Consider the following 12,166-nt stretch of genomic DNA (forward strand, 5'->3'; position numbering starts at 1 on the left):
ATTTGGGATTATGGTTGCAATATTTGGTCTGGGATCAGTTTTAAATGTATCTTGTATGTAAATGCTGATAAGCTCGTCAGGATGACCAAGGTTGCCTAACCTCCTGAGCTATGCTTCGAAGGACATTCCGTACACTGTACTGGGGTTACTGTTCATGGAAGTAACTGGTTAGGATCTCTCTTTTCTCTCAGGGAGCTAATGCTCTAGAAAATCAATGCTTGGGAGCACAGTTTTATTTTTATATAGTAACTTAATTGTTAAGATTGCTGATGGACTGGGTGAGCCAAGAGAAAGACAGCTTTTAACAGTTCCCTACCTTAACAAGAGGTGTCAGATCTCATATTGATGTGAAAACTTCAAGAACAGTGTGGTGAACACCATTTCAGAGCTCATGGTATAGTTCAGGAATTAAGATCCTTGTAGTAGCTAAGGAGGAAGATCCTAAATGGCAAAGATTTGTTGTTGCCACCTTTCAACTTAAGTCAATGAATTAAGTCAACCTGTGTATGATAAAAACACCAAAATGAGGCATCTGGTTAAATGTTGGGGGGGGGGGTTGCTTTATCTGCCTTGCTTACCCACCCTGCCCTGTAATCCTTTAATCATGAAGATGGAAAAAACTGTAACATTTAGTTTCTAAAAAATAAAAGTACTGCTCAAGAAGTTATCTAGATTAGTGCCTTCCAAAGAGGACATACCAATCACATTAGGGTACGAATGTTTATTTCAACAAAATGATCTTTGCCAGTTTGACAAGTGAAATGTCTTCTTGTAGTTCAATTTTGTAATTCTCTTGGATGAGGCTGTGCATCTCTGCAAATGATTATAGTATTTTACAAGGGAAGCAGCTACGGATTAGGGCTAAATTTTTTCAAGGCAACGCTTCTTGACTCGTATTAAGCACCCAGCATATGAAAGGTTTTTCTGAAAATAAAGAAACATACCAGGTGCATTTATAATATTCTCTTAAGAGTTTATTATAAACTAGTGTCACAGGCCACAAGGAAGTAAAAGGACTATGTACAGCCTTACGGGAAACAGGCAGGGAGCTGAGGAGGGCCAAGATGAGTCTAGGGCCTTGGTGGGCGCATTCCCGGGGGAGGGGGCCCTGTAAGGGAAACCAGACAATCCGGTGAGACTCCGTGAACAACGGCTTAACAAACAAACAGGTGTGGTAACGTGGCCCTGGGGAATCGGGCCCACGCCTCTGTGGAGCTACTTCCATAACTCTGTGGCCAAGGTCAAAGAAGGCCTGAAGTAAGAGTAAGAAGTTTAGTCAGTGCCTGATCTGCAACTTGAATCCCCACCGTACCCCAGCCTCCCACACCCTGCAGTTATCAAAAGATCAGAGGGGGACTTCTCTGGGGCTAACTGGGCTCCTATGCTTATAAAGCTCATAAATGGAAAACCCGAATTAGAGACACAGTGGTCAGCAGGTTTGGCCATGGGTTAACTTAGAGGCCACTATGGCTCGGTGGAAAGAACACTGGTCTGGACACTGAGCTCTCTGGGCCTGTTTCCTCATCTATAAAATGAGAGAGCTGATCTACTTCAGCATTTCTCAACTGGAATTAAACAGATATACATAATAGTGTAGCAAAGCATAGAGCTCCTCCTTAATTACTAGACACTCCCAAACCAAAGGGCATAAGACCTTTCTTTGTTCGTCATGCAACAGAATGCATTATTTCACAGTGACCTGAGAATACTGCCCTGGACACTGAGCCCTGTGTACAGGGCTGCTCTCACTGTTCTAAGAGGGAGGTAAGGTCAATTTAAGAAATGCTTGTTCCCTCTTTCCTTTCTGGACAAAACTGTCCTCTAAGAGTTCACTTCCCGAGGCTTAAGGCCTAAAAGCCCAAAGGTATGGTCAAAATCCAATCTTCCCTCCATTTCCCATCCCAACATGGCTCTAGAGAAGGAAGTCAACGCCACTGCTGCAGGCACTTACCTCGCATCCCTGGGGGAGGGGGCCGCATGCCTGGTGGGGGCATGCCCATTGGAGTGCCTCGTCCAGGGGGAATCCCCATTGGGGGACCCATGGGAGGCCTCATACCAGGAGGTGGGCCCATCATGCCTGCAAGAGAAAAGCCCCAAGAATATAGCTCAAGTGTCTGTCTTGAAAAGGTAGCAGGAAACATACAAAACTGTCCACCAAGTTTGGAGACGGAAGGACCATTCCACCCTCCCAGCCCCTCCTAGCAAACCAGGACTTGAGCCAAAGAAGTGAGGCTCTTGCCCAGATAGTTCCACAGTCAGTCAACCAAGCTGGATCTCAGAGTAATCCTGCTTAATTACACAAACTCGTCATCAGTTTCAGTCAAGGTTATGTCTCATCATAAATCCAGCTAAGGCATCTTCTATCAATTAGCAAGGTTCTCCTCATGGGCTTCTCACCTGGAGGGGGTGCCCCTCGGCCCATAGGTGGGGGAGGACCCGCACGGCCGGGTGGGTACTGGGTTGGGGCCCCTGCAATACTGGCTGTGGCAGCAGCTGCAGCTGCTGCAACAGTGCCTCTTCCTTGTGGGGTCATCACCTAAGAGGACACAGGAAGGAAGTTAGGCAGAACAGTACAGTGCAATGCAATGCGGTGTCCCACTCTCCTCCCCAACTTGGTAAAGAAACAGCAGACGCCAAATCCCCTAAGCTACAACTCATGGTATCAGACTTCCTATTTAAAACTATCTGCCAGGGACTTCCCTGGTGGTGCAGTGGTTAAGAATCCACCTGCCAAGGTTCGATCCCTGGTCTGGGGAGATCCCACATGCCGCAGAACAACTAAGCCCATGAACTACTGAGCCTGCACTCTAGAGCCCATGCACCACAACTACTGAAGCCCGTGCACCTAGAGCCCGTGCTCCACAACAAGAGAAGCCACCACAGTGAGAAGCCCGCGCACCACAACGAAGAGCAGTTCCCGCTCGCCGCAACTAGAGAAAGCCCGCGCACAGCAATGAAGACCCAACGCAGCCAAAAATAAATAAGTAAATTTTAAAAAATAATAATAAATATAAGTAAATAAAAAATAAAACTATCTGTCAGAGAAGATCACGCTTGAATGCTCAATTCCCATTTTCTAGGCCTAAGTTAAGTATGCCCAATCCAAATCAGTTAAGGCACTTGCATTTTCAAATAAGACTGATAATAGGTTGCAAGAGCTGTAGTACAGCTGACCTTGAACATGGGTTTAAGCTGCCAGGGTCCACTTATACGCAGATTTTTCTCAATACATACTACAGTACTACATACAATCTTGGTCGAATCCTTGGATACAGAGCGCCAACTGTAAAGTTATAAGCAGATTTTCAACTAAACAGTTGGCATTCCTAACCCCTGCATTGTTCAAGGGTCAAGAATTCAAATGCTGTCATGGAAACACTTTGTTCCAATTCAGTTGGCCAAAATACTTTTTATACAACTCTTTACTTATTTTTCCCATTTTTTGGCCACACCTCGCAGCATGTGGGATCTTAGTTCCATGACCTGGGATTGAACCCATGACCCCTTGCAGTGGAAGCGCAGAGTCCTAACCACTGGACCACCAGGGAAATCCCCTGCATCTTTACTTTAATAGCATCAACATGATTTATAATAGCAAGTTTTCCTTTTTGCTTGACTCTGGGACCATAGTGAAGCACAGTGAAATACTGATAGCCTGACAATCATAGGTTGATTGATCATTCTGGACTCTTCGCAAACTGTGGACCCTCACTCTATCCTTTATTTTAACCACCAGACGTTGGTACCCCCTTCCCCAACTCCTCACCTGTTGGGATGGCCCACCAACCCCACGGACCGGCCCAGCAAGTCCTGCAGGAGCCTGGGGCATGGGAACACCAGCTGGGATTCCTCTGCCAGCAGCTCTGCCAATCCCTGGGCCCCCAGCAGCTCCAGCAAGTGGCACTCGTGCAATGCCAGTCTGAAAAATAAAGATACATGTTAAAATGCTTGTGGCCGAGAGAATCAGAAGTACACTTTGAAATATCATTGCCAAGAGAACTCCTCAGATTTATAGGGCATTGAAACAGCTTCTGATAAACACTACCCACCTATGTGTTAACACCATTCCTCCTCCATCCATGATTATATGCCTAGCAGGCTAGAAGAACTTAAGAGTAAGTCAAGAGAAACATGCACAACTCAACCTGTATGCACTCCTATGAAAATTAAACCAACACATGGCCAGGGCTCCATTCAGAAGGGTGTGTATGGCAGACTAGAGCACTTGACCTGGCATCAAAGAGACATGAGGTCCAGTACCAGCTCTGATTCTCACCTGGTGGGTGACAGTGGGCAAGTAATCCCACCATTCTAGGACTTTTTCCTCATCTGCAAATGGGGTTATGACAAAACTGGTTGTGGTCATGAAGGTTTACAATGGGCAACATTAGAGTAGCTATGAGTAGGTACATATGCTGTCCCTTGCAGACATTTACAATCAGGAAAAGCTTCAATGTAAGAGTCTAAAAAGAAGGAAATGACTAGGATAAACTACTCTGTACTCACTTGAGAGTATCTTTAAGTCATTAACATGACTTTTTTTTTTTTTTTTTTTTTTGTGGTACACGGGCCTCTCACTGTTGTGGCCCCTCCCGTTGCGGAGCACAGGCTCCGGACGCACAGGCTCAGCGGCCATGGCTCATGGGGCCAGCCGCTCCGCGGCATGTGGGATCTTCCCGGACCAGGGATCGAACCCGTGTCCCCTGCATCGGCAGGCGGACTCTCAACCACTGCGCCACCAGGGAAGCCCATGACTTTTTAAAAGTGTACAGCAACAGGAAAAATGTTTACAATGTTAAGCGATAAAGCAGAATGATATATTACATACCTATTACATGTTAAGTAAAAAAAAAAATACATGTGGACAAAAATTAAAACAAGGTAAGAGGATTATTCCTTTAACAAACAATATATTAAAATGAAAAAGGGAAAAAAAATTTGCTTAGATTCTCTAGAGCCTCTTCTATTTCTAAAGGTAGGCTGATGTTAATGAACCAAGATTGCCTGGAATCAAAAGCCAGTATCACTGATCACTTTCTAGCTGTGACACCTTGTGCAAGTTACTAAACCTCAGTCTGTATTATCTATAAAGTGGGAATAATTTATCTCAAAAGACTTTTATAAGGATTAAATCATACTGAAGGTCCCACAGAGCCTGGCACATAGCAGATGCTTAATAAACATTAACTATTATTCTATAACTGAACAAAAAATAAGTATGTTCTACTGTTTGGAGTTATGACTTTTTATGGTCCACTAAACTGTCATCACATTAAGAATTGACCCGGATGGCCTTAGATGCCTCTTCTGTTGACTCACTATGTCCATCAACTAAAGAAGAAGGGACGGCTTTCAAGTTAGAAACCCTCAAATTCTAGTTCCCTACTTCTTACTTGCAAGGTAACCTCTTTAAGATTCTGGCTTATTATCTGTAAAAGGGGGACAGAAACCAGAGGATGCCTGTGAGTACTGCAATGAAAGAGAGAACCTCACACAGAGCCTGGCTCAGGTGGGGCCTCCCTTGTACAAGGTTCCTGGCCTTGCACAGGCTCTCTGCTGACTTACATCTTTGGGAGGTGGTCCCTCTACTGTCATTGAGACCAGGTTCTCCCCTCGAAGTAGCACCAGACCAAGGACTCGCTTCTCTTCTCTCTCCGCTTGTTTTGAGTTCTTTGGTCTAAAGACAGGTTTAGGAGAAGGAACAAAAAAGCAAGCATTAGAAAAAGGGTGAAGTTCAAGTTCACCTACCTAAGGACCCTCCAAGATTTGTTTTACACTATATCTACTGACAAATGGTACATAAACTTTCCCTAAGACAGCTCCTCTGGACAGTCTTCACAGGCTGAACTTGTAACCCCTTAGGTGGTTGTCTCCCGTGCCAATAGGATGCACAGACCAAGAGACAGGGTAAGAGTCAAGAAAGCCCAGCCCTGGCTCACTCATGTAGCCACTGTGAAAGCCTTTCCTCAGTCAACTCTTCTTTGCTATTACCCTTTTCCTCCCTCTAGCTTAAGGCCTCACCAGTGCCAGGAGGCAGCCAAAACAATTCCTCAGTCAACTGAATCCCACTCATTCCACTTACATGCAGTATTCTTCTAGTACCAATTCAACCCCACAGGCCTGTAACTCCACCCCTCACCTCACATTAGAAATAGAAGCTATAAAGGAAAAGGTTAAGAGTTAACTACATAGAAATTACACCTCTGTCCTCAAAGAACAAAAAACAGAAATCTCCAAACAGCAGCAACCAGAGAAGTATGAACAAAATATAAATGAATGTAAACCAGGAAAAATAACCGCAACAAGATGGGGAAAGGAAAGGAAAGCCACAGCCAATATCCTAAAAATAAACACAAAATACCCTGATTTTTAAAAATAACTTAAAGGTTTCATTTTAGTGATATTTTATATTAAATTAACAGTAGTTTTCTGTGGGTGTCATTTTTTCCTCTTTTTTTTTTGACTTATCTATATTTTCTTATTTAATAAAAGCATGTATTGCCCTTTCACATTTAAAAAAAAAACCCTTTCTGGGTATTTTAAGTTTTTTCTCACATACTTTTATGTACTTTTAATAAATATTTTCTAATAGGCACTTTTTAATTATCAGAATAAAGTTAGTTTCATTTAAAAATACAGAAGAGAACAATTTGGAATAGTTCTACACTGACCTGTTGGTCACTGTCTAATGTGTACCTGGCACTCAGCCATCTCTACCACATTTTCTGTGCTGTATTTCTTGACCTCATGCCACAAAGAAAACAACTGTCCCAAAGAGAATCAAAGGGAATTCACAGCCACTGGCAACATACTATGGACGCTGCACGTGGCAAAAGAGAGCTGGATGATCATGGAAGTCATGTAACTTCTCTGGGCCTCAAGATGCCTTGAATGTAAAATAGGATGAAATGCAAAACCACATCTTTTAATAGCCTAGAAGCTTAAGATCTGTGAGTCCTAAGACAAGGGAATTATCTAGTAACTTATGGAATTGTATTCTCCAATTGTTTCTATAAATGCCAACAAAAAATCACTGGCCCCAAACCCCCAAGGGGAGCTGAGCACTTACCCTGAAGAGGGTCAGAGGCTTCTTAAAGCAGTTTCAGACCAGGCTGCACTGGGAGAGCCCTTTAGGCTACAGCTTTACAAATAGGCAATGAGGCCAGAAAATCAAGCTCTCCCCCCTTACACACCTGTGGGGAGAACATGAGAGCCCTTTACCCCAGTACCCAGGGGCACGCAAAGTCAGAGAAACAAAAAGCCTAGCAGCCCTCCTTACAATTTGTACTCTGCTAGAAGTAGACAGCAAGACTAAGGAAAGAGATGTCTTAGTGTCCAACATCCCCATTTTAATCTGCCCTGTAAAACAGGAAAGTAAACCAAGAGGAACTAGCTAGCTACATCACCGCCTGTCACTTGGCCCACCCACCCAATCCACTCCCCATCCACCCAATCCCTCCCCCCACAGCCCACTCCTCACTTGATCTTCCTGAACTCATCACAGTCACAGAGGATCAAATTCATATGCTTGTCAAAAGCTTTAAAGGTGCCAATGAAGATACGGCCATCTTGCAGGATGCACCTCATCCTGTAGTCGATGTGCTGCAGCATCTTGCTGCTCTTGCCCACGGTCTGCAAGGAGAAATCAGCAAGAATGGGACTCAGCTCTTTTAGACCCACATAGCCCTGGTCCTTCCTTAAAACTTCTGCTGCAGCCTTCTTTTCCATGTCTGTCTTTCTCAGTATTCTCAGCTCTGTCTTCCAGCCACAGACTTTTCCTGGGAATTCTCTCACATCACTCTGTTTTCAACCCTGACCTGTTATTCTTCCTTCCCTTAAAATCATCTTTCTCGTATTACAATTGCCTTTGTCTGTGTTGTGTATGTTTCATGGGTGAGAGGGTAAGGTGGTTCCAAACTAATGAAACCCAAGTATATCACAGATTAGCCATCTGCCACTGTGTAGATTATAGGTGCTGTCGAACACCAACATCCCATTAAAAAGACTGGGTAAAAGAGCTAGAATGGGACTGGCACTAAGAATTCAATCAATGAAGAGCTTTTTATCAGAAAGGAGCTGATCAGCTTGGAAGCCAGAATAGAATCCCCCAAATCAATAATTTGTTAGTGTGTCTCCAAGACTACCTTTAGGAGAGAAAAACTTTCTGGTGCTCAGTGCTAATGAGTTTGAACACAAAATGAGAATATATAACCTGATATACTCCTTAATTAACCCAACAACCTATTCTGCTTTATAGCCTGGCTTCCAATGTAGTTTTGGTAAAACAGAGAGACTATATAGACCTCACAATGAGAATGTCAAGTGCCCTTGGCAGTTACACTTCTCTCTAGAAATAAATGACCTGGCATTTGCTTTGTTATATCAGCCTCCTATCAGTCTGACTGGTATAGGCCAATCCAAACTCATGCAAGGGCCTTCTAAGTACCAGGCACTGTGCTTACTATTCATCTCTGTGAGCTTGGACGAGAACAGGTGCTCTGAACCTACAAATGCATGGATTGGAATCTCGACTCCTGCCACCCTGGAGACCCAAGTTATGTGGTTCAGTCTCTTTCAGATGACCATTTTAACCCAACTGTAATCACAGCTTCTAACCACATGGTCTGAACCTTTATGGTAACATATACTGGTCCATCTGTCTTGTACAGCTAATTCTTACTGGGTGCTCACTGGCAGGCACTGCCATAAACACTATTCTCTCACTTAATCTTTAACATCAGATTTTACAGATGAGGCCACTGAGGCTGTAAGAGGTTAAGCTGTGTTGGAAGTTAGTCAGCCTGAATCCAGTGCCTACTCTTCTAATCAATTCTCCAAACAATACCCTACTAGGTTTCCCTGCTTTCAATTCACCCAATATATAACAGCTACCGAACAGTTATCTTTCTAAACACAACTAAGTTCATGCCATTTTGCTGGTTAAAATCCTTCAGTGGCATCCTTCATCACCAACAAAATGAAGTAGCATGTAAAGCCATTAATAACCAGACTCCTGCCAATTCCTCCCACCTCATTCTTCCTTTTCCCCTCCAGGAACTTTCAATAGTGCTACCCTTCATGCTTTGTTCTGGCAATCCTTCGGATCTATACTATTCTCTCCCATTTTCGCTGGGAAAACGCCTGACAATCTTTCAGGACTCTGCTCCAGAAAGCCTTCTTACCCCACCCCCCGCCGTTACTTTTACTTAATGCTGAATTACCATTCCGAATTATACTATCCGTGTCCCCAAACAGAGAGTGAACTCGGGGAAGTAAACATTTCATTGTGCAGCCCCAGGGCCTGAAAAGTCAGACATACTCAAACATACATATATGCTGAACAAACGAGTTGAACTTTTCCTCCACTCGTTCATCCTCCGTTCACTCCTCCCCATCTACTAGAACCAAGACTCTAGTTTCGGCCACAAGCCCTTCCACCTCTTTCCGCAACTCCTTCTCGGACCCTCACCCGCCTTCACAAGTCTGAGTCTCTCACCGGGTCTTCCCCAGTACCCCTGCGGCGCTAGTACCTGCTCCGACACCCCAGACACTCACACTCATGCTGCAAAGTTTACTCAGCGCCTACGGGATCCCAAGCACTGTGGTCACAGCGGTGTGGAGGACCGCAACGCAGTTCTAACTTCTCCTGCACCGAGCGACCCTGGCCTCGGACCCTCATTTCCAGCCTTCCCCTCCCCCACCCCGCCGAGCGACCAAGGTCCGGGTCTTCCCTGTCCCGAATGAGGGGCTGCGGCGGCCGGGGCCTTCACCGCCCGGAGCGGCCAACCCACGGCCTCCTTCCCGGTTAGTCGCGCTCCCCACTCCACAACAGACACGGGAGCTCCCGCGCCGCCGGCCTGTGCCTCCTCACCATGGTGGCGGTTCTGATGGCTCCGATTCCCGCCGGATTCGCCTCCGCAGAGGCCTAGAAGCCCGCCACTAGCTCGCTTCCCGCCGCCGTTACCGGAAACGCGACCGCGGGCAAAATGAGGTAACGTAGAAGGCTGCTTCCGGTCCCGGAGCCAGTCCCTTGAGTTCCGGCCGAGGTGCTGAGCCGCGAGCTTAGAGTGGGGCGGGGCTTCGGCGGGGTTGGGGGCGGGGCTGGCGTCAAACTGAATCGCACAGGCTTAGGATCTTCTCTGTTGGACACCTTCCTAGTTTCTGTCGGTACTGGAGCTGCTCCTCTTCACCCTCACCACCCAACCCCCCGCGCCCCAGCCCATTAACTCTCGGTCCCCATCTCCCACCACTCTACCCCAGCTCGGTCCTCTACAGCCAGTGTCCCTGCTTTTCCGTGAACTTAGTCGACCTGCTTCAGCTCCTTTGCATTTGCTGTTGCCTCTGCATGGAATGCTAGTCGTCCAGGTATGTGCACGGCTCACGCCCTCACCTTCACGACTCAAGCTCAAATAATATTTTCCCACTGAGGACTTTCCTTGTCGTCCTGTTTAAAACTGCAATCTTCCCACCCATCCCTGTTTTATTTTTCTCCTTAACATTGATTGCTAACATACTATATATGTTATTTTATTATCCCTCCCCATTAGAATGTAAGTTCGAAGGGTATAGATTTTTGTGTATTGTTCATTGCTGTAGTGCCTAGAACACTGCTTAGCACAAAATAAGGGCTTAATAAATATCTGATGAATGAATTTATCAATCCCATCCAGTCCCATGACTTTTGAATGCTACCTATATGATCGGGTTTTTCGAATTTACTCCTCTAGGGCTTCCCTGGTGGCACACTGGTTTAGAATCCGCCTGCCAATGCAGGGGACACGGGTTTGAGCCCTGGTCCAGGAAGATCCCACATGCCACGGAGCAACTAAGCCCGTGCACCACAACTACTGAGCCTGCATTCTAGAGCCCGGGAGCCACAACTACCGAGCCCATGTGCTACAACTACTGAAGCCCACATGCCTAGAGCCTGTGCTCCGCAACAAGAGAAGCCACCGCAGTGAGAAGCCCGTGCACTGCAACAAAAGGGTAGCCCCCGCTCACTGCAACTAGAGAAAGCCCACATGCAGCAACGAAAATCCAGGGCAGCCAAAAATAAATAAATTTTAAAAAATTAAAAAAACAACAAACTTGGCAGCATCCTTGACTCCTCCCTTTGAGGAATTCCTCATCCCTGATTCAAAATGTCTTGAATCAGATTGTAGTCACCTGCTCCACTTCTACTATGCTAGTCCTAGGCACCATCATCTCCATCTTGGATCACTGAACAAGGCCATAACTGGTCTCTTTGCTTCCTCTCTTGCTCTCACAGCAGCCAGAGGGATCATTCTATAATGTACTGAGATTATATCAGATGATGTCATCACCCTGCTCTCCACCTCCCAATAACTTCCCAGCACACGTTGGAATAAAATCCAGTCCTGAATCTCTCTCTCTGCATCTAACCTCATCTCCCTCAACATTCCCCTCATTCATCATCTTCCAGCCACACGTCTCCTTCCTGTTCCTCAAACCCAACAAGGATATCTTCCATCCCAGGGCTTTTTAATCCTCACACCAGACCTAAGATGCACATTCTGTCACCCTGTTTCTGTCAACCCGTAGATGAAGAGATGGAGGATCAAAGAGATGAATTATCTTGTCCAAGGTGGCAGAGTCGACAGTCAGAATAGGAATATGGTGCCATTTGTCTCCTCAGTGGCTCCAAAGTTACCCTGCCTCCGAACATTATCACTTATGCACACACTTAAAAATTACTTATTTAGCACCTACTAAGGCCATGCACTGTTACTGGGATACAAAGTCCCTTCCCTGAAGGAATTTATGTTCTAGTAAGAAAGGCAGACAATAAACCAAACAAATAAGTATACAAGGTAACATTAGACTGACATGAAAAAATAAATAAAGTAGGGTAGGGGAACTGAGAGTGATGGGTTGCAAGTTTGGCTAGATGGTCAGAGAAAGCCTTTCAGGAGTGGCATGTGAGCAGAGACCTCAGTCAAGTGAAGGACATTCCAAACACTTCATATAAAGGGAATCATGTAATATATGATCTTTTGTAACTGCCTTCTTTCACTTAGCATAATGTTCTCAAGGCTCATCCACGCTGTGGCATGTATCAGTACTTCACTTCTTTTTATGGCTGAATAATATTCCACTGTATGGATAGACCACTTTTGTTTATCCATTCATCAGTTGACAGACATTT

General features: G+C 45.3%; 1 protein-coding gene across 3 annotated transcripts; it reads right to left on the bottom strand.

Moving 5' to 3' along the window:
* Nucleotides 1-948: 948 nt before the first annotated feature.
* SNRPB (small nuclear ribonucleoprotein polypeptides B and B1) lies at nt 949-10,010 on the bottom strand. Of its 3 annotated transcripts, none has more exons than XM_082600357.1 (7): nt 9,872-10,010; nt 7,481-7,632; nt 5,566-5,677; nt 3,767-3,919; nt 2,398-2,536; nt 1,952-2,077; nt 949-1,108 (listed from the first exon to the last, which is right to left on the bottom strand). In XM_082600357.1, exons 1-7 carry the CDS (start codon nt 9,872-9,874, stop codon nt 1,071-1,073), a joined length of 723 nt encoding a protein of 240 aa, XP_082456483.1. In that variant the 5' UTR covers nt 9,875-10,010; the 3' UTR covers nt 949-1,070. The 3 variants fall into 3 exon arrangements, with proteins under 3 accessions (XP_082456483.1, XP_082456484.1, XP_082456485.1); XM_082600358.1 differs by having other exon boundaries at nt 949-1,252; nt 9,872-10,009; XM_082600359.1 differs by lacking the exons at nt 7,481-7,632; nt 9,872-10,010 and adding an exon at nt 7,070-7,087.
* Nucleotides 10,011-12,166: the final 2,156 nt, after the last annotated feature.

This window comes from Mesoplodon mirus (assembly GCF_964341445.2).
Source record: "Mesoplodon mirus genome assembly, chromosome: 15".
In the NCBI taxonomy this organism is placed as follows: domain Eukaryota; kingdom Metazoa; phylum Chordata; class Mammalia; order Artiodactyla; family Ziphiidae; genus Mesoplodon; species Mesoplodon mirus.